Source organism: Platichthys flesus, chromosome 15 (assembly GCF_949316205.1).
Source record: "Platichthys flesus chromosome 15, fPlaFle2.1, whole genome shotgun sequence".
Taxonomy (NCBI): domain Eukaryota; kingdom Metazoa; phylum Chordata; class Actinopteri; order Pleuronectiformes; family Pleuronectidae; genus Platichthys; species Platichthys flesus.
In genome coordinates, this window is record NC_084959.1 from 63,410 (window position 1) to 89,884 (window position 26,475).

The 26,475-nt window shown below is 44.3% G+C and overlaps 5 protein-coding genes across 7 annotated transcripts; 2 read left to right on the forward strand and 3 right to left on the reverse strand.

The window, feature by feature from the left end:
* Positions 1–928: 928 nt before the first annotated feature.
* LOC133969682 (deoxycytidine kinase 2-like) lies at positions 929–3,634 on the reverse strand. The gene is made up of 8 exons (XM_062406311.1): positions 3,024–3,634; positions 2,399–2,517; positions 2,237–2,320; positions 2,015–2,124; positions 1,739–1,886; positions 1,516–1,631; positions 1,330–1,429; positions 929–1,249 (listed from the first exon to the last, which is right to left on the reverse strand). Exons 1-8 carry the CDS (start codon positions 3,124–3,126, stop codon positions 1,223–1,225), a joined length of 807 nt encoding a protein of 268 aa, XP_062262295.1. The 5' UTR covers positions 3,127–3,634; the 3' UTR covers positions 929–1,222.
* Positions 3,635–4,008: 374 nt separating this feature from the next.
* Positions 4,009–6,640, forward strand: mat2b (methionine adenosyltransferase 2 non-catalytic beta subunit methionine). 2 transcript variants are annotated; one of them, XM_062406308.1, is made up of 7 exons: positions 4,009–4,160; positions 5,028–5,239; positions 5,320–5,434; positions 5,522–5,674; positions 5,746–5,939; positions 6,010–6,123; positions 6,274–6,640. In XM_062406308.1, exons 2-7 carry the CDS (start codon positions 5,051–5,053, stop codon positions 6,448–6,450), a joined length of 942 nt encoding a protein of 313 aa, XP_062262292.1. In that variant the 5' UTR covers positions 4,009–4,160; positions 5,028–5,050; the 3' UTR covers positions 6,451–6,640. The 2 variants fall into 2 exon arrangements, with proteins under 2 accessions (XP_062262292.1, XP_062262293.1); XM_062406309.1 differs by having other exon boundaries at positions 4,018–4,160; positions 5,042–5,239.
* Positions 6,641–7,154: 514 nt separating this feature from the next.
* pfdn1 (prefoldin subunit 1) lies at positions 7,155–8,775 on the forward strand. 2 transcript variants are annotated; one of them, XM_062406314.1, is made up of 4 exons: positions 7,155–7,312; positions 8,068–8,234; positions 8,442–8,526; positions 8,634–8,775. In XM_062406314.1, the coding sequence occupies exons 1-4, from the start codon at positions 7,280–7,282 to the stop codon at positions 8,712–8,714; spliced, it is 366 nt and encodes a 121-aa protein (XP_062262298.1). In that variant the 5' UTR covers positions 7,155–7,279; the 3' UTR covers positions 8,715–8,775. The 2 variants fall into 2 exon arrangements, with proteins under 2 accessions (XP_062262298.1, XP_062262296.1); XM_062406312.1 differs by having other exon boundaries at positions 7,156–7,312; positions 8,631–8,775.
* An 86-nt stretch (positions 8,776–8,861) lies between these two features.
* ttc1 (tetratricopeptide repeat domain 1) lies at positions 8,862–12,064 on the reverse strand. The gene is made up of 8 exons (XM_062406310.1): positions 11,816–12,064; positions 10,652–11,020; positions 9,873–9,933; positions 9,624–9,736; positions 9,504–9,540; positions 9,255–9,403; positions 9,116–9,170; positions 8,862–9,043 (listed from the first exon to the last, which is right to left on the reverse strand). The coding sequence occupies exons 2-8, from the start codon at positions 11,009–11,011 to the stop codon at positions 8,919–8,921; spliced, it is 900 nt and encodes a 299-aa protein (XP_062262294.1). The 5' UTR covers positions 11,012–11,020; positions 11,816–12,064; the 3' UTR covers positions 8,862–8,918.
* Positions 12,065–13,867: 1,803 nt separating this feature from the next.
* Positions 13,868–26,158, reverse strand: tmprss15 (transmembrane serine protease 15). Its single transcript, XM_062406316.1, has 27 exons — positions 25,956–26,158; positions 25,757–25,881; positions 25,407–25,474; positions 25,004–25,146; positions 24,657–24,707; positions 24,454–24,573; positions 24,117–24,213; positions 23,547–23,647; positions 23,022–23,162; positions 22,796–22,948; positions 22,617–22,722; positions 22,393–22,543; positions 22,171–22,312; positions 21,899–21,988; positions 21,682–21,807; positions 21,459–21,602; positions 21,254–21,364; positions 21,036–21,159; positions 19,523–19,618; positions 19,308–19,357; positions 17,415–17,486; positions 17,183–17,327; positions 16,771–16,952; positions 16,345–16,440; positions 15,046–15,185; positions 14,803–14,857; positions 13,868–14,171 (listed from the first exon to the last, which is right to left on the reverse strand). The coding sequence occupies exons 1-27, from the start codon at positions 26,065–26,067 to the stop codon at positions 14,053–14,055; spliced, it is 3,060 nt and encodes a 1,019-aa protein (XP_062262300.1). The 5' UTR covers positions 26,068–26,158; the 3' UTR covers positions 13,868–14,052.
* Positions 26,159–26,475: the final 317 nt, after the last annotated feature.

Here is a 26,475-nt window from a genome sequence, read left to right on the forward strand (position 1 = left end):
GTTTATACTTTACTATTGTAGAGAGTTTAAATCTGTGTTGTTGTGTTACATGTGTGTTTCTTTGTTTGAGGCCTCGGGCAGCAGCCTTTTGAATAATCTGCAGTTTAAGAGAGAAAAAAGGCATGAAGAAATAAATCAAAGACTTACTGAGGCATGAGTCCTCAAAGTTGAGCTACATTTTAAAGGTAGTTATTATTTGAACACAGCACCACCTAGAGGACAGAGGGGACACATCTAAAGGACTTAAAAAGGAAAGAAGTTGATGAATGTTCAGACACTTGAAATGTCTCTCTGCTCAACACCCACTCGAAGCATGTTGGACACGTGTAGATGTGGCCATATGTCCATTGTACACTTGTCTAGTGTTTGTTAAAGAACTGAATCATCTGAACAAGTTAAATCTGTAGAGTCCACACAAATATTCATTAACAAGGAAAACAACTGTGTGTGTAAAAGATGTAACACTGGAGACTTGTTAACTGAGGTTAAACTTAGTTAACCTCTTCGTAAACTGAACAGATCATCGATATAGTTCTGGATCTGTATCGTCCCCTGGTGGCTGACTGCAGGACACAAACATAAAGAAACTAAAACAAATGTCTCTGGTGGAGAAGTGCTGACACGATGAAGACACAGACGAAGATGTGAAGAGAGTTTGTGGTGATCAGAGCTGAAGACGTGTCAGGTGATGTAAACATGATCACGTGACCTCTGCAGCAGAGGTAACAGGTCACTTCCTGTGTGTGTCTGCTGCACCCGGCTGCTCCACCTCTCACCTGAAACTCTAGAGAAGCTCCATCAGGCTTCTGACATTAAGGTTTAGGTATTACTCTGTTTAACTGTAATACTGTGTAATGTAATACTCTGTGTGTTGTAGTGTTCTGTAACTGTAGTTTTAAACTTTTTGAATAAAGTATGAAATGAAAAGTGAAACCAGTGACATCTTTATTCACCTGAATGCATCGTCATGATTACTCTAACACACACTCTGGTCTGATGGCACAAGTGGGGACAGTCAGTCTAACATGAAGGTAAAAAACAGGTTTATTCTACAAACACTAATATTTGAATACACACACTTTAAAATGTTTTAAAATATAAAAATAAATTTGTACAAATCAGAAGAATAATATGAAAACTGATCGAGTTCTTAAAAAAAAGCACTTGGTGTGAGTCTGACGCAGGAACTGCTCCCATCCTGAGCTGTGATTGGTGGAAGCTTCTACAGCGTGGTGAGGAAGTCTCTGACCTGCAGCACAAACACACTCGAGTTACAAATCACAAATAAAAAGTTTCAGCAGATAAATATACAACAAAATTGAAATAAACCTTGTCGATGAGGACTTCCTGTTTGATTCGATCTTTCTTGAAATCGTCGTCAACATCCAGAGTCAGAACAGGAAGATCGTTTAGATAGTCAAAGTCCAACCTGAACACACACAAGCACACGCATGATCAATGACCTGATCAGTAGTTGTTACGGTGAGAGTAGGCGTGTCATTGGCGTGGAGTTACCTGAGGCTCCTGTGGTGAAGCCAGGCCTCGTGTTTGAAGTGAAGCTGTTCCAGATACTCAAGAGGAAGTCCCTCCTCCTCCTCACGGCCCCGCTGGAGCAACCTCTGCATACAGCGCTGAAATATACAGACTATTACTCAGGACCCTGAAGACAGCTCTGAAATATACGGACTTATAGTAGTAGCAGAAGTAGGAGGAGCAACAGTAGCATTAGCATTAGCACCTGTGGCTGTGCTCTCAGGTAGATGATAGCGTCCAGGTGGATCTCCGGTGTGAACTGCTTCAGTAACCAGGTGTGCCAGTCCTGATACACGCTCCACTCAGTGTCCGACAGGTCTCCACACTCAAACAGGTTGGATGCAAACACGTACCTGTACACAGAGTAATCTATTACCTGTCCGCAATGATCATTACCTGTAGTCATCAGTTACCTCTAGTCATCAGTTACCTCTAGTCATCAGTTACCTGTAGTAATCAGTTACCTCTAGTCATCAGTTACCTGTCAGAGTAGACGGAGCGCTCGTAGAACTGAACAGGCTTTTCACTTTGTTGAAGTTTGATTGACGGCGACTGAAGCTGAGAACGAACTCTGCTGAGACATGCATAACTCTGAGGGACAGACAGATGCAGAGGGACGTCTTTAACAATTATTTTAAATATTATCATAATTAATATGGTTCTTATTATTGTTACGTTGATTGGGGCTGGGGGGGGAGCTCACCTGGAAGGTGTAGGACCAGCGGCTCGGTTTATTGTACAACATCTGCAGAAGGTTTCCTCCACTCTTCTGAGACGAGCTCAGCTCCTGGACACAGGAGACAGGAAGTGGTCACACTTTACAGTGAAAGGACAGGGAGTGCGATGACATCATCACTGTGCTCACCTGGGACACGTCGTCGCTCTCGTTCTGCACGTTGCACCATTTTCCAATAGGCTCAGGAATCACCTCCCAGTCCTCTGACGCCCCCTGGAGGACATGCACAAACGTAGACTTCCCTGCAGCTGGGTTAGGGTTAGGACAGGTGAGACAGAGAGAGACAGAGAGAGACAGAGACAGAGACAGATACAGAGAGAGAGAGAGAGAGAGAGAGAGAGAGAGAGAGAGAGAGAGACAGAGACAGAGACAGATACAGAGAGAGAGAGAGAGAGAGAGAGAGAGAGAGAGAGACAGACAGAGAGAGACAGACAGAGAGAGAGAGACAGAGAGAGAGAGACAGACAGACAGACAGACAGACGGACAGAGACAGAGAGAGAGAGAGAGAGAGAGAGAGAGAGAGACAGAGACAGAGACAGAGACAGAGAGAGAGAGAGAGAGAGAGAGAGACAGAGACAGAGACAGATACAGATACAGAGAGAGAGACAGACGGACGGACACAGACAGAGACAGAGACAGAGAGAGCAGTCTCAGATTAACTTCGGTCCTCACAGGAGCGGAGTGTCTTTGGAGTTCAGCCGGAGATGCGTCATGTTCCCGGGGTTAAACACACACACAGCCCGGAGTCACTCACCGATGTTTCCCTCGATGGAGATCTTCTTCTCTTTGCGCCGGAAGCTGTCACTCAGCGTCGGGCTGGCGGGAACATGGCACGACCTCTTCGGTGGTGTCGCCATGTTTGATCTGATATCGGTTATTGATCCCTGATGATCGATATCTGTTCTGCGCGAGGACACTGAGCTGCGCGCGCGAGCTGCTTCTAATATCGAATCCCGCGCGCGGTCACTTGTTTCCGGGGGCGGTATGACGACTGCTTCCGGGTGATCAGTGTCACGACGTCATCACTTTAAATCTGCATATATAGGCTTTTGTCTAAAATGATAATAATGTTCTCTTGTACTTTGACGCATCAGCCGGAAAGGACACGAGAGTGATGAATGGGGACAACACACCAGTATATTTTCACCTTCAAAACAAGAGTCCCAACCAACACCCTGCTTATAACAGGAACTACACACCAACCTTCCATAATAAAGCTATCAAATTAAATAGCTTACAAACCTCCCCCCAAACAAAAGAAACGTCCCCGTTTCTAAACACTGACAGTAGCAACACACTAAACCAATAAAAACAACAAAAGAAAATAGCTTACAATAATAATCATTCTGCTTCAGCATGGTGTTTCGAATCAAATAGGAGAGGCGGTGGTCTAGTGGTAGAAACTTGGACTATGGGCAGAGAAGTTTCGACTCTGGTTCGACTCCACGGAGAAACATCAAAAGACGAACCTGGATTGATCTGTCCAAAAATCCAAGAGTCTCCCTACCCTGTCTAGTGCCCCTGAGCAAGGCACCTTACTCCCCCAACATCTGCTCCCGAGCGTCATACATGGTCGGGCACTGCTCTGTGTGTCCTACACCAGATGGGTCAAAAGCAGAGGATAAATCTCCCTACCTGCATTTTATAATTCATCTTTTTTAATCTACGAATTGGGACAGCGCCTCAAGAAGCCTTTACGTCATCAGGAGTCGTCTTGAGAAACTTACGTCATCAGCAGTCGCCGATGTAAACAGAGGCGACTGAAGGTTTTTCCGGGATCGTTAAAATCTAAAAGTCATAAACCAACGCTTTTGGTTGTAATGACTAAAGTGACAAACCTGTAATATGGGTAAATAGCATCTGTGCTAAAGCAGAGGAACTACATATCCAGGTAAGGACACGTTTCTCACTTTCCCTCTGGATGTATAAGGTACTACGATGTTTAACATGAATCCAGTGGAGATGAAAAATTTTGGATGCGCAAGATTATTTCAAATATAAGTCAAGAGTTCACAGCTTCAGGTCACGAGTCTGAATGGAAACTGTCAGAGGAGAAAGACGCTGGTTCACTTGCATCGTGTTTCTTCAAAGATGCGATTAGAAATTTGGTGAAAATACGAGATTGAGAATAAATCAGCAGTTACGATGTAGCGTTACTATGCTAGCGTTAGCATCGGCAGGTGTAACTATAGTTAATAAGGTTGTTGTGAAAACCGTTATTAAACCTTATTCTCTGCGTCATTGTCGCAGGATTATGACGTACTGCAACGACGCTGACCGGTGGTACATTTTTAACGTTTGAGTTAGTATTAAAACTTTTCTGTAAAAAGCAAAAAGAAAAACTCATTGCATGATCATATTAAATGTAGAAATGAACTCACAGATTTGTCATAAAACAAATCACAGGACATTCTTCATAAAACTGACTTTGGACCAGTAAGGTGCTGTCTGTCAAAATGACACCAAACGCAATATGTCTCCTGACATCTTCTACCATTACTGACAGGAACTCCATTGTCATGCGTCTGCTCTTTTATCACTAACCCTAGCCCTTTAAACATGACGTTACACACTGTTTCTTCTCATGTCCTGCTCTAGTGTCCGACTCAGTTTGTGATGTCATGATCCAGGACAGTAGTACTAATGTAGTATCAGAATCAGAATCAGAAGTATTTTTTTGCCAAGTAAGTTTACACCTACAAGGAATTTGCTCTGGTTATTGGTGCATACAATGAACATAGAAACACTTTCTTAACAGGGTACTGTGTGTAGCAGGAGGACATGGCGGCCCCGGATCTGAAGGTTCTGGTTACCGGTGCAACGGGTCTGTTAGGGCGAGCCGTGTGCAGAGAGTTTGAGAGCAGCGGCTGGTTTGTCATTGGGACTGGATACAGGAGAGCCAGGCCCCGCCTCCTCCGCTGTGACCTCACAGACGAGGACGCCATCAGGCAACTCCTGCACAAGTACAAGGTGAACACATGAGGACCTGTCTGTCTGCACCTGTCTGTCTGCATCTGTCTATTATTTAACTTGAACCGCCTCTCTCTCAGCCTGATGTGATCGTCCACTGTGCCGCAGAGAGACGTCCAGATGTGGTAGAGAGACACACAGATGCAGCTGTTAACCTCAACGTAAACGCCACGAGCACGCTCGCCAAGGAGGCAGGTCAGCGATCGCACAACACTGTCATGTGTAAGCAATGACATGTGTGTCGAACATGATGTATTTTGAACGTGTGTGACGTGTGTGCAGCTGCGTGTGGAGCGTTCTTCCTCTACATCAGCAGCGACTACGTGTTTGACGGACGGAATCCTCCGTACGGAGAAGACGACGTCCCGAACCCGCTCAACATCTACGGACGAACAAAACTGGAGGGAGAGAGAGAGACACTGAGGCACTGTCCAGGTACTGTCCTGTCTGTCTGTCTGTCTCTCCAAGCCTTGTTTTCGTCCTCTCCTCACCTGTCTGTCTCTCAGGTGCGGTGGTGCTCCGGGTGCCTGTTCTGTTCGGGGAGGTGGAGTCAGTGATGGAGAGCGCCGTCACGTCGCTGTGGGTCAAAGTTCAGGAGGCGACAGAGATCTGCACCCTGGATCACTGCCTGCAGAGGTTCCCCACCGACGCCCGGGACGTCGCCGCCGTCTGCAGGAAGCTGTCCGAGAGAGCAAGACAGGTGACTGTCAGAGAAGGACAGATGGGTAACTTTCAGGACCCGTCTGTCTCACCGCCTGTCTGTCTTTCAGGATCCGTCTCTCCGAGGCATCTTTCACTTCTCCTCTAACGAGCAGATGACCAAATATGAGATGGGCGTGGCCATCGCTCAGGCCTTCCAGTTGCCGTCCAATCACCTGATTCCTGTAAATATGTTTATTATATGTTAATTGTTCAAGTTGAATTCAACATTATCACATTAGTTCAAATGTTTGCAAGAGTTTTAGTTTTAAGAACTTCTGGTGTTTGTAGTTTCATCATGTGGTATTAATGTGTGTGCGTGCGTGTGTGTGTAGCTGACAGAGCAGCCCGCCTCCTCCTCAGCTCTTCGTCCAATCAACAGTCGTCTGAACTGTTCTCGTCTTCAGCTGCTGAATCTGAACGTGGAGCCGCGACCTTTCACCTCTGCCATCACTGACTGTCTGTGGCCGTTCACACCCGACAAACGCTGGAGACAGACAGTGTTCCACTGACAGACAGACAGGGAGAGAGACACAGAGTTCCACTGACAGACAGACAGATAGACAGAAAGAGTCCCACAGAGAGTGACTCAGACCGTCGATCTGTGTTTGCCATCTTTGTTTGCCGGTGTGAAACAGCTATGACCTGACATATACACACTCCCTCACAAAACTTGACAAAATAAAAGTCTCTTTTCCTCCATCATGTTTCTTTCCTCCTGTTTTCTTTACTCCACTTGTCTCTTGCTTCCACTGTGTTTTTCCTGCCTTCTCCTGCAGGTGGTGCTGCAGCGGTTTAAGTAATGACAATCAAATTAAATGACAACTGGGGTTTTCTGAGCGATGAACTATAACATGATTTTCCAGCTCAATGATTCTGAAAGTTAAATCATCTTGTGGTTATCAAATATTTACGATGATGACATGAACCCAGGCTACACTGCACCAGGAGGAATTAGATTAGATTCAACTTTATTGTCATTGCACAGTACAAATACTTATACAATGATATGCAGTTTAGCGTCTAACCAGAAGTGCAAAAAAAGGAGTTAAAGTATTGTGCGTATTTAAAATGGAATGTAAATAAACAAGATATGTACAGTAGCAAATATATATGGAATAGTACAGTACAATGGCTGTGTATGTTTATTGTGTTTGTGTTCATAATAATTTATTTATGTGCATTGTAAGGTTTTATTCAATTATATGTATTACATTAAATGCGTTCAACTCAAATAATGTCATTCACAAGAAGAACAGCAGGTGGCGCTGATAAACATCCCCTGCCGGAAACATTGAGGATGAAGAAGAACGAGCAGTTTCCGGTTCAGACTCGTTGAAAATGGCGGCGACGATTGACCTGGAACTAAAGAAGGTAAAGAAAAAACGGTGTGCTTTTCTGTCTGTCTTTTTCTCCACCGCTCTCTCTCTGTCTGTCTCACAGTCTCTCCTCCCTCTCTCTCTCTTCGTGTCTCTCTGTCTTTCTCTCTGTCTCACAGTCTCTCCTCCCTCTCTCTCCCTCCCTCTCTGTCTGTCTCACAATCTCCTATCTCTCTCTCTCTGTCTGTCTCAGTCTCTCCTCCCTCTCTCTCCTCTCTCTTTCTCTCTCTCTCTCCTTCTCTCTCAGTCTGTCTCACAGTCTCTCCTCCCTCTGTCTCTCTCTCTCTGTCTGTCTCAGTCTCTCCTCCCTCTGTCTCTCTCTCTCTCTCTGTCTCAGTCTCTCTCTCTCGCTGTGTCTCTCCGTCTGTCTCAGTCTCTCCTCCCTCTGTCTCTCTCTCGCTGTGTCTCTCTGTCTGTCTCACAGTCTCTCCTCCCTCTCTCGCTCTCTCTCACAATCTCTCCTCTCTCTTTCTCTCTGTGTCTCTTTCTCTGTCCATCTCTCTGTCTCTCCTTCTCTCTCAGTCTGTCTCTCTGACCTTTCCTCCCTCTCTGTCTGTCTCTCTCTCGTTGTCTCTCCCTCCCTGTCTGTCTCTATTGTTGTGTCTCTCTGACCTTCCCTACCTCTCTTTTTGTCTCTCTGTCTCTCCCTCCCTCTCTCTACCTCTCCCTCTAATTAATTATCAGCTGTTTGCAGTGCACAGGTTTTGATTGGCCCTGAACGGTTCTTCTTTGCTCTGATTGGCTCCTCAGGCCTTCTCCGAGCTGCAGGTGAAGATGATTGACACCCAGCAGAAGGCGAAGCTGGCTGATCTGCAGATCGATCAGCTGACACGTGTCCACAAACATGCTAAGCTAACTCACGCGGAGATCACCACGCTGCCCGACAACACCCGACTCTACGAGGGGGTTGGACGCATGTGAGTCTCCATGACAACCAGTTTATTTACACACTGACATCACTATGAATAATAAATGACATCACATTGTGTATGACAGTGTCACACTTCATAAGTCTGATTCTTCAGTTGTAGCACCTCAATGGCAACGTCACAGCGAATGAGCTCATGTTGACCTGATCAAGTTTGAGTGACAGCTGCTCATCAACTGGTGTTTGTGTGTTTCAGGTTCATCCTGCAGTCGAAAGAGGAAATCAACAATCAGCTGATGGACAAACAGAAAACTGCTGACGAGAAGATCAAAGAGTTAGAGGTACAAAGTGTGTGTGTATGCATGTTGACTTGAGTGTGCGAGCGCTGACTGTGTGCGTTACCTGCAGTGTGTGCGTCTGCCCTGACTGTGTGTGTTTCTTCCAGCAGAAGAAGGTGTACCTTGAACGCAGCGTGAAAGAAGCTGAAGACAACATCAGAGAGATGCTTCTGTCCCGGAGGGCTCAGTGATCAATAATCAATAACCCTTATTGTGTTTGTTAGTTCTTCATATTAAAACTTTGAAGCTTCACTAAGTCTCTGGTTCCTCACTTGAATCAATAACTCATTAATATCCAGCTTCTATTGACACTGAAAACATAAAAAAAAGCAACAGGAAACTGATCAATTCAACTTTATTGGGGTGAAAAACAGAGCGGTGACTTCATGATGACATCACCTGTGGGTGTTCTGGACGAAGTTGATGGAGTAGGATCCCGACTGATCCTGGTTCACCTGGAAGTTGTTGGTTGAAAGTCCGAACGGCCTCAAGATCATGTTCCCAACATCCTTCAGTTTACCTGAGGGACATGTTGATCAGTTATGGATCTTATTGTATGATTGTATGATAATTAGTATGGTGCAGAACATACCGAGCATCTCCTCTTTCAACTTCTCATTTTTCTCCTGAATCTGCTGAGGTAATCTCTGAGAGACAGGTCAGAGTCAGTTTATGTTTTCACTGATGTTATTAATAACAGGTCTGGTTCGTCCCGTGGTCAGTGAACTCACCATGCAGGCCTGTCTGGCACTGGTCTGGGTCGGGTCTCGCTCCAGAACCTTCTTGTAGTCGTCTAGTGCCTCATCCAGCTTCTCTGTCTGTTCATATAGCTCCGCCCTCCTCAGCAACGCCCGCACATAGTCTGGATTCATCTCTATCGCTATGGCAACCACATCAACATACTGATCAATCAATACAGTCTGAATTTACCATGGCAACATGACTTAATAATCAGTGGCTCTGGTGATGTCACCTCTCACCTCTGGTGCAGTCTGAGATCGCCTGCTCCTTCAGATCCTGACAGAGAGACAGCATTAACAGCATTAGCATCATGCTAATGTGACTGTTAGCATTTGGTTAGCGTGTTAGCATGTGGTTACCAGGTGAAGTCTGGCTGCAGCTCTGTTGGAGAACAGTACAGATCTTTCTCCAGGGAAACACACGGGACACAGAACCAGAGCCTCGGTGTACGTGACGTCTGCCGCTGTGTAATCTATAGACACCAGAGAGAACCAGGCTATCAGTGACTGTATATAAAGACACTCACTGAATATATATATATATATATATACACACACACACCCACACACTATACTGCAGCCCCCACCAGGGGGTGATCCAGAACTTACCTCTGACTTTAAACTGGATGTTTCCTTTTTCCTTCAGAATTAAACTCTGTTGTCGTCGACTCTGAAACATAAAAAGCAGATGAACTCACCTTTACTCACTGATCTGTTAATAGGCCCTGTTATTGTCTGTGTGAACTTGAAGTATACAGAAAACAACAGAGACAGCAGTTTGATGCTTCAGCCTAAAAACGCCACCTTGAGGAAATTTATAGTTTATTGTTAATGTGTAATTTGAAAACCGGGGAGGGAGGAAGTGCAGCGGGGTGTTGCGGTACGTACGCTAGCGGAAACCTGACTTTACCCAAATTAACCAAGAAACTTAGAGGTCATAGATGTTGCTCTAGATTCCAAGCCCTAACCTGAATCCTTCAGAGGACCCGCCCCACATGACTCCCTTCTCCATAGACCCTGAATTCTCTCTCTGGTCTACAGAGGATTTCTCTGACCGGCGTCACCAACTTACCCACAAAGATTCTGTTTCATGCCCCTTTGTTTTAACACATGTCCCGTTCGCTGCTCGGGGAAGATGACACTTGGGCATCAGACGTTACATGCCTCGACCATTATCTCTTTTACCAAATGGTTCTTCGTGAATCAAATCGCAATGGATCTACCTGATGGATTCTTAATTTCATGGGGATGGAGAGAACACACGTGAAGGAGCCTTCGAGCTGAGACACAGTTACACGTACTCGCTGATACTCAAGCCAACATTTCCAGCTGTATCACTTCTGATTACTGGAAATTGAGCAGACTCTGGTCACATGATCAGTTGTTACCTCTCTCTCCTCATCTGTCAGCTCTTTCTCCACCTCGCTCAGATATTCATCATCAAACTCAACATCCCGACTCTTCCCCTGCATCATCTCTGAGTCCAAATCCTGCAGCCTGTCGTCCTGCAGCCTGTCGTCCTGCTCCTCCTGATGTCCTCCTTCTGTCTCACTCTCTGCATTGCCTCTTGTTTCAATCAGTCTCTCAGTTCTTTCAGGATGGATTTCTGACTCTGGTTGGGTCTCCTCCTCCTTCTTTCTCAGGTCTGGAGGCACCAGCGTTTCCTTACAGTCGAAGAAGTCCTCGTCATCTTCATCCTTCTCTTCTTCTCTGTGTTTTCCTCCTCTGTATCTCTTCTCTGTGCTCATACTGAAGCTCTGAAATAAAATTATCAATAAATCAATATAATTTATCAAAACTGAAGCTTCACAATCAGGGTGTGTTTGACCGCATGGGAATATGTTTACATCCTGGTGAAGGAGGTGGAGAAGTGAGGGAGGTGAAGGAGGAGGAGAAGTGAGGGGAGGTGAAGGAGCTGGAGAAGTGAGGGAGGTGAAGGAGGTGAAGAGGAGTTTACAGCAGATGTCAGGTGGAAGTTCTGAGCAAGCGAATGAACGATACAGAAACTGAATGAAGTGACAAACAGCTAGCATCTACACACAGCTAGCATCTACACACAGGTAGCATCTACACACTGCTATGTCATAAGAATGTCATAAGAATTTCACTGCTCCGATGACGCTGTCATTGGTGCATTTGACAAATAAACTTTGATTTGATTTGATTTGACAGCTACACACTGCTAACAGTTACACACAGCTTACAGCTACGCACTGCTAACAGTTACACACAGCTTACAGCTACGCACTGCTAACAGTTACACACAGCTTACAGCTACGCACTGCTAACAGTTACACACAGCTTACAGCTACGCACTTCTAACAGTTACACACAGCTTACAGCTACGCACTGCTAACAGTTACACACAGCTAATAGCTACACACAGCTAGCAATTACACATAGCTAATAGCTACACACAGCTAGCAATTACACATAGCTAAGTGTTACACACAGCTAACAGCTACACACATTGCTAACTATCAACGGTTCTTAAGTAAAGTGGTTGTGACGCAGGGTTGTTGTATAATAGAAGTAAAAGAAACCGACGTCACCTGCTAACAGCTGTTAGCCGAGGACACGCTGTGATGTCACAAGAAGAAGACGGAGAAGAGCTTCTTCTTCTTCTCGTTAATGGTGGCTGGCACCTCACGTGTAAGCCGCTTACCGCCAGCTACTGTGCTGGAGTGTGGTCTGTGGAAACACAGAAACATACAAGTCCTCTTCATTGATCCAGGTTCATTCAAACATTCAAACCACAGCGTGTCCTCAGCTAACACCTGTGAGCAGCTTCTTTATATTTCTGACACGCGCTCTTAGGTTCTTCCTTTGAGGATTTTAATCCATTAATCTGTTTACTCCTGAGTCCTGATCTTAAAGGGACAGTTCTACTGCGTGATCGTCTTCTTCGTGTCCCTGAGGATTTGACCAGTGGTTTATCATCATCTGTTTGTATCAGAGACTCAGCAGCAGCTCCATCTCCACTTGAACATCTGTAGTTGAAGAAGTGATAACATGTGGGGAGAGCGTGGCCTAGGGGATAGAGCGGGTGCTCTGCAAAAAGAAGGTTGCCGATTCGAAACCCACTCTATCCCATCTGCATGCCTAAGTGCCCTTGGCAAGATACTGAACCCCTAAATGGCCCCTCATAAATAATGAGTGTTCTAAAAAATGTAAGTCGCTTTGGATAAAAGCGTCAGCTAAATGACATGTAATGTAATCCCCACAGTCTCAGTGCTGGATTTAGTCATATTTCTACTTTCTTTAGCTCTTTAGCACAGTTTTTGTTGCTGACCTGTAAACCCCACTTCCATAGACAATCACTGATCTAATTAAAGATACATATTCCTCAAAGCGTGTATGGTTATCACCAATTCCTTGTATGTGTAAACCTGCTTGGCAATAAAACCCGATTCCTAATCCTCTCTGCCCCTAGTTTCTTGATTGGTGTGCTATCTCTGAAACGATGTCTTGTGTCTGAGTGACTATTTTTAATGCTTTCAAGGGCACTGCTGGAATCTGAACGTTAACCTCAGTTCCCTATATACACTGCCAGGTCGTAACTAACCTCTACATAACATCCACCTCTGGAATGTTAAATGCTATTCCAACTTTATTTTTCTGTGTTTTTGAAGCATCAATATTCATATATCTTGGTGTATTCTAGATTCCTTCCTTTGAAATAACCACCTACTTGGTTTTGGTGTATTCCTTTATCTTCTTTGTTAATAAGTGCAAATCCACTTCTCCTTCTTTCAAAGTCAAAGGTTGGGTTGCATCGCGTGGCACAGTGGGAATTTATTTCTTGTCCACTATTCCAATGTCCTCTTCTCAATCCTCTAAACAAAACTCTTTCATATTCTTCTCTCCTTTAACTGGCATGGTTCCAGATGGCTCTACACCGGATGAGTCGGGTTGTGTCCCCTCATGTTCAGCAGCTACATCCGACCAATTATTCTCCCTCTTCTTCTTCTGGTTTTTAGTCTGATGCAACTCATTCCCTTCTCCTGCTGAAGCTTGTCTACATAAACAGAGCTTTTTAAAAACAGTCTATGGTGCAGAGTGAAGTTAAATCCTACCTGGTTTATCTGCACTGAAGATTTTAAAGTCAAAGATTTTCATCAGATGAAACAGATTTTTCTTTATTATCAATCAATCAATCAAATTGTATTTGTATAGCCCATATTCACAAATCACAATTTGTCTCATATGGCTCTAACAAGGTGAGACATCCTCTGGCTTATTGCTGTTCACTTCTGTGGTTTATATATACGTTTGAATTATTTACTGCACTGATGTTATTTTTTCATACATCAAATGTCGACTGTTTCAGAGTCTGTTAAACATCAACAACAACTTTTCAAGATAAAAGCTCTGTCCTGCAGCTCAGTATAAAACCTGACAGCAACAGAACAAATGTGCTTTTACTCTCCTGGAACTAGTTTGGATGATTTGCTGCTGTAATCATTGAGTCAATCAATAAAGTTGATCTTATCTTATGTTGTGGTTGTTGTACTCAATCAGCTCACAGTACTTTGTACCAAAGTAAATGTGTTATAAATTAAAGTTGATGATTTGAAGCAGACTTTTCACAGTTAACTTAGACACAGGATGAAGAAGTATTTTAATTAATAATGGAAACAGAAAATGGTCGACAGAGTTCATAAAGAATAATGTCATCATTAGTTTGTCATTATAGGGCAGAGTGTACAACATGTAACCAATCACACATTGAGACGATGACTCATCATAAAGGTTCAACCAATCAGATGCCCCAGTTGGGTTAGTAGAGTCATGTCAGAGAGAGATAGGAGCGTCTGGTCCGGGCGATCCAGGAGCTGAAGGCGGAGACTCGAGCATAGACTCCAGGTCTCTGAGGTCGTCCACAGCCAATCCCAAATGAGGTCACACCTGGCAGGAACCAATCAGAACAGAGCATTTCTTCAGGCCTCAGCTTCACGAAGCTCGACACCAGGGAGGGAAATCAGTCCTTTCAGAAATGAGTGAAGACAACTGCCATCGTTCAGCTTCTCCGAGCCCTCACCAAGAAGTTCTGTCTTTGGTCTTCATACTTTTTTCATGTATCTAAAGTGTATTATCACTATATTATTATTATTAGTTCAGTAAATAGTTTAGTATTATACTCTTAAGGGCAATTATATGATGCAGCTCAGAGAATTGTAAGTAACGCCCACATTGTTGCCAACATGTCACAAAGCACCTCTTGGGTCGCCTGCCTCGGTCCGGCTTGCCAAGTTTTATAACACAATTTATTTTCATCTTGGCATTATAAAACCTGCAGGTGTCCCCAGTTGGAAATGTATGTAAATTACAAGGTTAAGGTTAAAGGTAAAGCCTAACCCTAACCCTAACTATAGGTTAAAGTAATGGTTGGGGAAGTAGTAACTATGGTTAAGTCAATGTCCGCGAAAGTCACAACAGTTTGTGTGTGTGTGTGTGTGTGTGTGCAAACAGCCGCCTTAGGGCCACACCTGGCCCTCCAGTGAAACTGTGTGGCCCCTGATGTTAGGGAGATACTGACCAATCAACGTCCAGTGTCCATCTTCCAGACATATGAGTGGACCACCAGAGTCACCCTGGAAACAAATTCATCAAATCTTTATTAATAAAACAACACAAGCATTTACTGTCCAACCGACCAATGAACTCTCAGATCCATTCACGAGAACCACAATCATAGGCCATGTGGAGGACAGGGCCGGATTCAACAGGCTGGTTAGGGTTAGGGTTAGGTGAGTCCAGGGGAGTCCATGTGAGTTGTCACCTGACAGGAGTCGACTCCACCCTCAGGGAACCCAGCGCACAGCATGCTGGAGGTGATGTTGTACTCAGGTAACTGACGCTGACACTGATCCTGAACCACCAGAGGAACCATCGCCTCCTGGAGAACGTCAGGAAGAGAACCTGAGAGGCAAACAGGTCAGAGCGAGAGACAGTCAGGTCAGAGAGAGAGAGACAGAGAGGTCAGAGAGAGAGAGACAGACAGGTAGACGAGAGAGAGACAGAGAGGTCAGAGAAAGAGAGACAGACAGGTCGAAGAGAGAGGTAGTCAGGTCAGAGAGAGAGAGACAGAGAGAGAGACAGGTGACTGTCAGAGACACAGACAGAGAGAGAGACAGAGAGGACAGACAGAGAGAGAGACAGATGACTGTCAGAGAGACAGACAGATAGAGAGACAGGTGACTGTCAGAGAGACAGACAGAGAGAGAGACAGATGACTGTCAGAGAGACAGACAGATAGAGAGACAGATGACTGTCAGAGAGACAGACAGAGAGAGAGACAGGTGACTGTCAGAGACACAGACAGAGAGAGAGACAGAGAGGACAGACAGAGAGAGAGACAGATGACTGTCAGAGAGACAGACAGATAGAGAGACAGGTGACTGTCAGAGAGACAGACAGATAGAGAGACAGGTGACTGTCAGAGAGACAGACAGAGAGAGAGACAGGTGACTGTCAGAGACACAGACAGAGAGAGAGACAGAGAGGACAGACAGAGAGAGAGACAGATGACTGTCAGAGAGACAGACAGATAGAGAGACAGGTGACTGTCAGAGAGACAGACAGAGAGAGAGACAGATGACTGTCAGAGAGACAGACAGATAGAGAGACAGATGACTGTCAGAGAGACAGACAGAGAGAGAGACAGGTGACTGTCAGAGACACAGACAGAGAGAGAGACAGAGAGGACAGACAGAGAGAGAGACAGATGACTGTCAGAGAGACAGACAGATAGAGAGACAGGTGACTGTCAGAGAGACAGACAGAGAGAGAGACTGGTGACTGTCAGAGAGACAGACAGAGAGAGAGACAGAGAGAGAGACAGATGACTGTCAGAGAGAGAGACAAGACGACAGACAGAGAGAGACAGATGACTGTCAGAGAGACAGACAGAGAGAGAGACTGGTGACTGTCAGAGAGACAGACAGAGAGAGAGACAGATGACTGTCAGAGAGAGAGACAAGAGGACAGACAGCGAGAGAGACAGATGACTGTCAGAGAGACAGACAGAGAGAGAGACAGATGACTGTCAGAGAGACAGACAAAGAGAGAGACGTGTCACCCTGCTCGGCGTCTCGTCCCCATCCAGCGATGAAACATTGTTTTCCTGGTTCGACCTTTTGACCTTCAGCAGGTAAACACAGTGGCTGGATCGACTCTGTGAGACAAGTTTTTGATTTATTGGACTGAACATCTTTTACTGGTGACCTGAGAAAACGTCTTTGCAGAGGACAGTTGTTTATTCATTAAAGGGACCTCTGAGTTCTTCATGACCAAACAGTAACTTCCTGTTGACAATTGTTGTGGATCATAAAGCTGCTGTTTACTTTGAACGTTGCTTATTTTATTCAACATAGATTTATAGTGAAAACTTAATTTCATACAATCATTTGAAATCATCTGTTGAAATTCTAAACAAACCTGAGGAAAATGATTACAACAATAATGGATGAGATATTGTTTCTTTTCTAAACGGATGGTTACTGACGGGTGAAGTTGATCTGTGTCTCCAGATGCATCAAGGCGATGTCGGCCTGTTTGCTCTGTCTGTTGTAGTGTCTGTTGATGACGATGTGATCGACTCGTCGGGTCTGAACCTCCGCAGGGTTCATGTGGCTTTGAGAGTGAAGCCCGAGAACAGCAGTCCAGGACTGGAGGTGGACGTTTTTCCTGTGAGGGGGGAAGTGACATTGTGTCTTTATCGTGTCTTTATGTCTTTGTGAGGACACCTGCTGGACACACACAGGAAGCTTCTAAACAGCTCAGCTACAGGCTGCAGTCTTCATTATGTCAACATGTTCACATTTTTAATGTCTAATCAGATTTTTGTTCGTGATATATTTCATACATTACGTGTTTTATTGATTCTGTGTTTACATGAGTCGTGATGATTATCTCACCCATAGACACAATGAGCAGCAGTCAACAGCCAATCACTGCCAATCACAGAGGCTCCACACACGTGACGTCCTCTCCACTGAAGAGACGCAATCCACGGCCACGCCCCTTTCACTGCATTTGCACCCCCCACTACCCGGCCCACAGCTAACAGGAAACACAAAACACAAACTCCAACGAAATGTCCATGACCGTGATCAGATCTGAGTTTAGATCAACCTTTCATTTTCTTACCTTGACCCAGGTTTCTGTCTTCTGATTGGTCCGTCTCCTTCGTTGTATCCGTGACTCGACGAACTCCACAAGCTGAAACAAAGATAACCCCGCCCACTTTATCAGCACGTTGTACTGAGATCAGACGGAGACTTTGCTAACAGCAACAATAGTAACTAACGGTAACAATGGTAACTAACGGTAGCAATGGTAACTAACAGCAACAATAGTAACTAACGGTAACAATGGTAACTAACGGTAAAAATGGTAACTAACGGTAACAATGGTAACTAACGGTAACAATGGTAACTAACGGTAACAATGGTAACTAACGGTAACAATGGTAACTAACGGTAACACCGTGTGTTAATTATAAATCACAAAGTTCGTTGTTGATTTGAATCTGATTCCTTCAATATGAATATAACATTAAAAAGCCGTCCAGACCAGCCCTATGTATGAGTCAGTGGGGGGGCAGTATGTCTCCTTCTAGGTCCTCAGATATACGACAGCGGTAACTGGGTCAAACCTGACAACCAATCAACAACGGTCCTTTTGATGATTTTTTATATATTACATCATATCGGTTAGACAGGTGCAAATATCCATAACGACAACAACGTTCACATAATCACTTCCTGTTTGGTGATTTGTCTTCAAAGTAAAAGCACTATGTTTGTTTTGTTGCAGTTATGATTTATACTGAGCTTTATTTTGAAAAGTTGTGAACTTGGGTCTAAAGAGTGGGTCGGTTGTTTTACTCTGAAACAGTCGACATGTGATGTATGAAAAATAACAACAGTTCAGTAAATCAGTCAAACTTACATATAAACTACAAGTGAACAGTAATAAAACATATGTAAAATCTTCAGTGCAGATAAACAAGGTAGGATAATCATAAAGTTTCCTAACTTCACTCTGTTTATAGTTAAACTTCAACAAAAACAAAAAAAATTGACAGATATCTGTAGAAGAGTTTGATCAACACAGGACAAAAGAAAACACCATATAATAAGTACATTTAATATGATATAATATAATATAAGAATATAATATAATATGATATGATATTATATTATATTACATAATGTAATGCAATGTAATATAATATAATGTAATATAATATTATATAAGATAATGTAATGTAATATAATATAATGTAATATAGAATTATATAAGATAATGTAATGTAATGTAATATAATATAATTAAAAATAATAACAAGAATCCTTGATTAGTGCAGCGATGGATGATGGGCGCTGAGAAGAGACAAAGAAACTGTGGAGTCGTCCTTTCATCAGTAGAAGTTCATTTAGTTTGTTACTGAACACACTGTCACATTTAAGAGCTGCCTACAGAGCTGGACAGTTATTATTTTCTTTTTGTATGAATTTGTATATTAGTTGTAAGATATATATTGTTTTTGTATGACTTTCTCTGATTTTGTGGCGCTTTAATTAGCTTGTGATCATTAGTTATTTTTCACTGGTTCTGGCATTTAAATTTAAATTGATAAATTGGCTGTTTTTACTGGTCAAGAGTTTTTAGCTCTTCCCTTGAATCTTTTTGCAGGTTATTAGTGTTGTCTTTCTATTTATTGTTATATTTAACCCTTAATTTTCATGGTGTTTTACAGTGTGACGGTGTGTGGATGATTTTTAATAACTAGTTAAATAAAAAGGCCGTAAATCGTCTTTACCAGGAGGAGGAAGCGCTCAACTATTTTTGTTGCCTTTGTTGCATGCGGAGGTCGGAGGTGCAGTAGGTGGCGGTAATGCACCTTGATGCTGGATGCCACCCATCGATTAAACTGAACAACGAAGAAGAAGAAGAAGAAGAAGAAGAAGGCTCCTTCTAGTTGTGTATGAAACTTATTTCAGGAACACCAATGAACAACACAGAACCATTACTCACGTTGGTTGTCACAGTGTAATGAAATCACTTCCTCACTGGGGCAGGTTTCACTGTAAAAAAACGTTTTAGTGAAATTAAACACATTTTGTTGCATTATATATAGTCATTATATATAAATATACAAATATTCAACTGGTTCTGGTTTATTTATAGATCTGATCCTGGTCCGGGTTTTGTTTCTGATTATTTTTCGATCTGGTTCTGGTCTTTAGTACCTGATTGTGGTTTCCATGGTTCCATTGCTGGTGACTGTGACTATCATAAATGGTGAATCTTCTGGCAAAGCTGTAAACACAGACGCTTCCCCTGACCTGTAAGTGAGACAGGTACCGACAGGTGAAGGGAGACAGGTACCGACAGGTGAAGGGAGACAGATACCGACAAGTGAAGGGAGACAGGTACCGACAAGTGAAGGGAGACAGGTACCGACAGGTGAAGGGAGACAGATACCGACAAGTGAAGGGAGACAGGTACCGACAAGTGAAGGGAGACAGGTACCGACAGGTGAAGGGAGACAGGTACCGACAAGTGAAGGGAGACAGGTACCGACAGGTGAAGGGAGACAGATACCGACAAGTGAAGGGAGACAGGTACCGACAAGTGAAGGGAGACAGGTACCGACAAGTGAAGGGAGATAGATACCGACAGGTGAAGGGAGACAGGTACCGACAGGTGAAGGGAGACAGCTACCGACAGATGAAGGGAGACAGGTACCGACAAGTGAAGGGAGACAGGTACCGACAGGTACAGACAGGTGAAGGGAGACAGGTACCGACAGGTGAAGGGAGACAGGTACCGACAGATGAAGGGAGACAGGTACCGACAAGTGAAGGGAGACAGATACCGACAGGTACAGACAGGTGAAGGGAGACAGGTACCGACAGGTGAAGGGAGACAGGTACCGACAGGTGAAGGGAGACAGGTACCGACAGGTGAAGGGAGACAGGTACCGACAGGTACAGACAGGTGAAGGGAGACAGGTACCGACAGGTGAAGGGAGACAGGTACCGACAAGTGAAGGGAGACAGGTACCGACAGGTGAAGGGAGACAGGTACCGACAAGTGAAGGGAGACAGGTACCGACAGGTGAAGGGAGACAGATACCGACAAGTGAAGGGAGACAGGTACCGACAAGTGAAGGGAGACAGGTACCGACAAGTGAAGGGAGATAGATACCGACAGGTGAAGGGAGACAGGTACCGACAGGTGAAGGGAGACAGCTACCGACAGATGAAGGGAGACAGGTACCGACAAGTGAAGGGAGACAGGTACCGACAGGTACAGACAGGTGAAGGGAGACAGGTACCGACAGGTGAAGGGAGACAGGTACCGACAGATGAAGGGAGACAGGTACCGACAAGTGAAGGGAGACAGATACCGACAGGTACAGACAGGTGAAGGGAGACAGGTACCGACAGGTGAAGGGAGACAGGTACCGACAGGTGAAGGGAGACAGGTACCGACAGGTGAAGGGAGACAGGTACCGACAGGTGAAGGGAGACAGGTACCGACAGATGAAGGGAGTCAGGTATCGACAAGTGAAGGGAGACAGGTACCGACAAGTGAAGGGAGACAGGTACCGACAAGTGAAGGGAGACAGGTACCGACAAGTGAAGGGAGACAGGTACCGACAGGTGAAGGGAGACAGGTACCGACAGGTGAAGGGAGACAGGTACCGACAGATGACGGGAGACAGATACCGACAGGTGAGGGAGACAGGTGTGTTACCTGTAGCCGAGATATCGACAGGTGAGGTGAGACAGATGATGGTTCCAGGTTTTGGAGCAGACAGTAAACAAAGTCGAAATGAGTTGAAACTGGAGACGATTTGACCCGTTCACCTGTAACACAACTAACACACACACAAACACACACACACACAGAAACTGTGGCCAGGAGACCAGACATCATGATATCATTGATTGTGTGTTGATCATCACACTCACCACAATCTGCTTCATCAGACGCGTCAGGACAATCGACCACAGCGTCACACTGACGGATGCCATGGATACAACTTCCTGTCTGACACTGGAAGTGCCCGGCTGCACACGGAGCTGTTCACAAACCACACGACCCATAATCAATAATATTCATAAATAACACAGCTCTGATCTGTTGGTTTAAACCTCAGTCTGACCTCTGACTCACCTGGTGACCCCAGGTTGACCCCAGAGGTGAAGTTGGCGCTGAACCCTCGGCCGTGACCCGAGGCGTCTGTAAATAACCACACTGTCATCTGATTGGTTGTTGAGAACAAGTCATGGGTGGGGCCATCGATCCCAGTGAGGACAGCTGAAAAAATAAAAACAAGTTAAAACGAGAAGATTAAACAGGACGATGCTGAAGAGCATTATGGGTTATCACTCCTCACCCAGTAAGGTGGAGTTAGATCCCGCCCCATCCCGCACCTCTACGACGTCATAGGTTGCTTCAATGTCAAAGTCCAGGAAGTGGAGCTGAATGTTTTGACCCTGCACCGTGTGGAGAGTCCACAGACCTGCAGCAGAGCATCATGGGTAACTGACCACCCTAACATGGGTGACAGGTAAACATCACGGATCACATGACATCACAGGACTTGTACTCACATTGAGCCTTGTTCCCATAGGATTGTGGGTAGTTTGGCGAGCTGAAGGTGGAGTTTGGCTCCCAGAGGTTAAAGGGCCCTCCACAGTCAGCTGGGCCAATGAGAGCAGAGGGGACGCAGTCAGATAAAAAGAAACTGATTAGTAGGATTTCATTAGTAACCTGTGAGACACAGAGGGCGTGGTCTAATGTCACCCTGGTACAAGGGGTGTGGCCATAGTGGTTTACCAGATATTGGGGTGTGGACTATGCAGGGGCGTGGTCTTACTCTCACCTGGGATGGGGGTGGGGGTGGTCGTTGGGGGGACATTAGTGGGTTCAGGTGGGCTGGGGCCACAGGGATTGGCGGTCAGAGTGATATCATCCAGGCCAATGTCATTCCTCATCCCTCCTTTCTTTAAGGCCTCAAACTCTACCTGCAGAGGTCAGAGGTCACACACCAACCATTCACCTATTGGTGAGGATCCATCACATGATCACTCATGAGGTCACTGACCGAGCCCGTCGTGGTCAGGTTGATGGTGACCTGGCCGTAGTTCCAGTTGTCCCCATAGTTTCCATCTCTCTGGAACAGCAAGGTGACTTCAGGGTTCGATCCCAGCAGCAGGACTCGGAGCCGGTGGACATCGTCTCCGAACATGTGGTACCTGTTGTTTGTTCATATTCTAGCTGTTTATGTGTTGTTTACTTGTTTACATGTTTATGGTAGTTGTTGTTTACCAGAAGCTCAGACACATGGGCTGCGTGGACGGAGTCAGAGGGAGGCTGTGGATCCTGAAGCTCTTCAGCCATTGGCCGGGACTCCAAGGTGTGACGATGTAGAAACCTGTCAGTTGAACTGATCAATAATCAATAATGACAAACATCTCATGTGATGACATCATCCACATCGAACCCACCAGAGCCGTCACCCAGTGTGTGGTCGAGACTCGGTCCGGTCAGCGGAGGAAACGTGGAGCCGTTGGTTCGAATCCAGTCTCCATCATCATCGTCCTGCCGCTGCCTCCAGAAACACATGCCTTGCTCAAAGGCGCAGGTCAGTTTCTGTTGATCTGAGACAAACAAACAAACAAACCATCAATCAAAAACCTAATCACAGATATAACCTGAGGTGGGACGTGTTACCAGAGAGGCTGGACAAGTTGGTGGCGCTGTAGGTGGCGTTGAATCCTGACAGGTTGGTGACATCATCCGCGATAAAATCCACAGTTGATTGGTCCGTCAGCACCCACACCGTCCGAGGAGGGGCGGAGCCCGAGAGCTCAGCTACAAATCAGATCAACATGTCGTCAGGTGACCTGAGTCTTCCTCTTTATTGGCTGGTGGCAACAAACATCAAGGTGCATCACTGCCATTGACTGGTGCCCCGTTCCTAGAAGTACTGCATTACCAGGTCAATCCATGGTTAGTTAATTAGTTAGCTGGTTAATTGCCTAGCTGGTTAGTTGGTTGGTCAGATAGTCTGCCAGTTAGTTGGTCAGTTTGTTAGCCAGTTAGTCAATTGGTTAGCTGGGCAGTTGGTTAGTTAGTTAGTTAGCTAATTAGTTAACTGGTTAGCTAGTTATTTGGTTAGGTAGCTAGTTAGTTACTTGTTTAGTTGGCTGGTTAGCTAGTTCATTCATTAGTTTGTCAGTAAGTTGGTTTCTTTACCTGTGAGCTGTTTTTTTGGTCCGACTCCTTCATAAATCTTCATGTTGATGATGTTTTGTTGTGTTTGAAAATTTATCTGAACCGAAAAACCTTGATCAACTCTAAAATCAACACAAACATCAATTAAACTCATCAGAGTGAAAACACACTTCAGTCTCTGGAATAGGACACATGTGTGTAGTAGGTGTATAAAGTGTGTATACAATGTTTATAATGTGTGTGTATTGTGTGAACTGTGTGAATAATAATAATAATTGAATGATTAGTGTATTGTGTGTGGAATTTGTGTATTATGTGGACAGTGTGTATACAGTGTATAATCTGTGTGTATTGTGGGTACAGTGTGTATTCTATCTATCTACATATATATATATATATAGAGAGAGAGAGAGAGAGATGCTGGACGCACTAATTAGAAATCACTTTGGATTAAGGTGCTAAATGACATGTAATATTGTAATGTGATTGTGTGTGTAGAGTGTGTTGAATGTCTGTACAGTGTGTATAGTGTGTGTAAAATGTAAACGTAGAGTGTGTGTACAGTGTGTATAATGTGTGTAGTCATAGCACCTGATGATCCAGCGACAGAAAGTGGTTTTAGAAAGGTTGGACGAGCTGAAGGAACCCGACGGTCCTCTCAACACGAACTGTCCATCACACGTTGATGCTGTGGAAACACAATGCTGATACTATCAGTTGACTTATATTTATATTTATAGTGGAAAGGACACAAACAGTCAATGTTCCTGTGTACAGTGTGTTAATAATAACAACATTGAATTACATATATATATATATATATATATATATATATATATATATATATTATATATATATTAATCACAAATCTATGACTCCTATTATGATATAAGTGCCTCGAGTGGTCATCAAGTCTATGAGCACTGACCACAGCGAGTGTTGTCTTCATCGGAGGCGTCAGGACAGTCGGAGACGCCGTCACAGAAATGATTGATCAGGACACACGTCCATCCATCAGCACAGTGTCTCTGATGAGGAGGACACATCGCTATGGAAGCCAAAGCAATCATTAGTGTGTACAAAGTGTGTGTGACGTGTGTGCTAATGACTTGTGCGTCACTTGTGCGTCACCTGTTGTAGGTGTGATGCTCGTCTGTGTCTCCGTCGTAACTTCTCCTTTCTCTGCAAAAAAAGTTTTACTTCAAAAAACAAAAATCTCTTAAGTGAATTTCTATTTTTAAGTGAACTTTTTTTCTAATATGCACCAATCTTATCTAAATTCTATAAATTCAATCCTATCTATTCTAATCGAGACTAATTTTATAAAATCTGTTCTTATCTGATCTAATTTAATATCTATAATAGATTTGATCTATCATTTTTTATGTAATCTCATCGAATCTGATGTATTCTGTTCTACTCTGATCTAATATGTCCTCACAGTGACGTCACAGTCAACTCAATGTCACATTGTTTACCTGTGATATGAATGCTGCTCCTGTCAATCACCAATTCTCTGTTCCCTGCCTCTGTAAGCCCCGCCCCCAGTTGCTGCTCCGCCTCCTTCGCGTCGATCATATGATAAAACCAGAGGTCAAGGGTCACGGCCAAGCTTCCCTGACTTAGAACAAACATCAATAAGTAATCACCTCATCAATACGATAATCAGTAGAGATAAATCATCCATCAAATAATCAGTCACTCAAATGTGACTATTAAATTGATCATCTATCTGAGGATTATCTAAATAAAATCGAAAACCCCTTTTAGTGATGAATCAATACATTGTGATGGATCAAGTCATTGGTCAGTGTGAGTGATCAGTATTAATGTGAGTCATCAGTTTCAAGGGGATTGATTTGTATTTATCAAATAACTGACCTGAAGTTTAACACCTGACAGGACTTGTAGAGTCGCCTGAGTTCAGTGAGGCCGAACGCCTCGGACACCTGTCGACCAATCAGAGGTCAGTTTATAGGGTTCAGTATTGATCACCTGATCAGAATGAAACATCATTTTTCTTTGCACCAGCTTGTGAGAAGTCTTGTGCACAGTGTGTGTTGCCAGGCAACAAGAACATGGACAATCAGATGGACTATAAACCTCACTGGCTTTCAAAATAAAGGCTGATAACTGTAGGCCACCTGCAGCCTTTCAAAATAAAGGCTGATAAATAAAGCTGCTGGCGGGCTTCTTCCTGTTTCTGTTTCTTTCAAAGCAAAAGTTCTCACCAGCTGTTGGACGTCGAAGGCCAAAGACTTAAAGGAGGGACTGCTGCAGTTCATCAGCTCCTCAGAGAAGTCAGCGCCATGTGTGATCACCATCCGACCACTCAGCACCACAGGCTCAACGGCACCTCGGCACAAACACATTAACATTCGTCATCGGGCTCCTCTGAGGACCGATCAGTTAATTGATTCATTAATTTACCTTCAGAACCGAGGCTGATCCATGAAACCACGATCAGTCCAACACAACAGATCAGAAGAAGAAAAGAAACCACGGTGAGACAAAACTCCAGAGACGACAGACGCTGCTTCATCCTGTCGACTTCGGGGAACGCACACGATCAATAAATCAGCTGCTTGTTGAAAGTGTTCCCCTCCTGAAGACCTCCGTTTCCTATATGATTTATAATCTGAGGTCCAAGGAACAGACTCTGACCTGTGATCAGTTTTATTGAGCTGAAAATGATTAATGACTTTATCAATACAGAAGCTGATAAAGAGCATTGATATGCATGTGCTGGGAACACGGAGCAGCAGGAAGTGAACTTCGCTATTCTCATGATTTATGATTTAAAACTGTTTTAATGAGTTTGAAGTCCAGAACTGTCGACAACATGTCAATCAAACAGCTGTAATGTCACACAGTTCAGTAAACTGTTTTTCTTCAGATCCACGTTTCAACAACGTTTCTTTATCACAATCTAAAGTCCACAGGTGAATTC

What these genes read in the sequence shown, in the direction of transcription:
- LOC133969682 (XM_062406311.1), bottom strand. Translation starts at nt 3,126, where the DNA reads ATGGCGACACCACCGAAGAGGTCGTGCCATGTTCCCGCCAGCCCGACG. An exon ending in AGAGCGACGACGTGTCCCAG is followed by an intron (nt 2,321 to 2,398) that starts GTGAGCACAGTG and finishes TCCTGTGTCCAG; the next exon opens with GAGCTGAGCTCGTCTCAGAA. An exon ending in AGGAAGTCCTCATCGACAAG is followed by an intron (nt 1,250 to 1,329) that starts GTTTATTTCAAT and finishes TTTGTGCTGCAG; the next exon opens with GTCAGAGACTTCCTCACCAC.
- mat2b (XM_062406308.1), top strand. Translation starts at nt 5,051, where the DNA reads ATGGCGGCCCCGGATCTGAAGGTTCTGGTTACCGGTGCAACGGGTCTG. An exon ending in CACGCTCGCCAAGGAGGCAG is followed by an intron (nt 5,435 to 5,521) that starts GTCAGCGATCGC and finishes ACGTGTGTGCAG; the next exon opens with CTGCGTGTGGAGCGTTCTTC. An exon ending in GACACTGAGGCACTGTCCAG is followed by an intron (nt 5,675 to 5,745) that starts GTACTGTCCTGT and finishes TCTGTCTCTCAG; the next exon opens with GTGCGGTGGTGCTCCGGGTG.
- pfdn1 (XM_062406312.1), top strand. Translation starts at nt 7,280, where the DNA reads ATGGCGGCGACGATTGACCTGGAACTAAAGAAG. An exon ending in TTGACCTGGAACTAAAGAAG is followed by an intron (nt 7,313 to 8,067) that starts GTAAAGAAAAAA and finishes TTGGCTCCTCAG; the next exon opens with GCCTTCTCCGAGCTGCAGGT. An exon ending in TACGAGGGGGTTGGACGCAT is followed by an intron (nt 8,235 to 8,441) that starts GTGAGTCTCCAT and finishes TGTGTGTTTCAG; the next exon opens with GTTCATCCTGCAGTCGAAAG.
- ttc1 (XM_062406310.1), bottom strand. Translation starts at nt 11,011, where the DNA reads ATGAGCACAGAGAAGAGATACAGAGGAGGAAAACACAGAGAAGAAGAG. An exon ending in CTGCAGCCAGACTTCACCTG is followed by an intron (nt 9,541 to 9,623) that starts GTAACCACATGC and finishes TCTCTCTGTCAG; the next exon opens with GATCTGAAGGAGCAGGCGAT. An exon ending in GTTGAAAGAGGAGATGCTCG is followed by an intron (nt 9,044 to 9,115) that starts GTATGTTCTGCA and finishes CATGTCCCTCAG; the next exon opens with GTAAACTGAAGGATGTTGGG.
- tmprss15 (XM_062406316.1), bottom strand. Translation starts at nt 26,067, where the DNA reads ATGAAGCAGCGTCTGTCGTCTCTGGAGTTTTGTCTCACCGTGGTTTCT. An exon ending in GGTCAACCTGGGGTCACCAG is followed by an intron (nt 21,365 to 21,458) that starts GTGAGTCAGAGG and finishes GTTTGTGAACAG; the next exon opens with CTCCGTGTGCAGCCGGGCAC. An exon ending in AGACAGAAACCTGGGTCAAG is followed by an intron (nt 17,328 to 17,414) that starts GTAAGAAAATGA and finishes GTTTCCTGTTAG; the next exon opens with CTGTGGGCCGGGTAGTGGGG.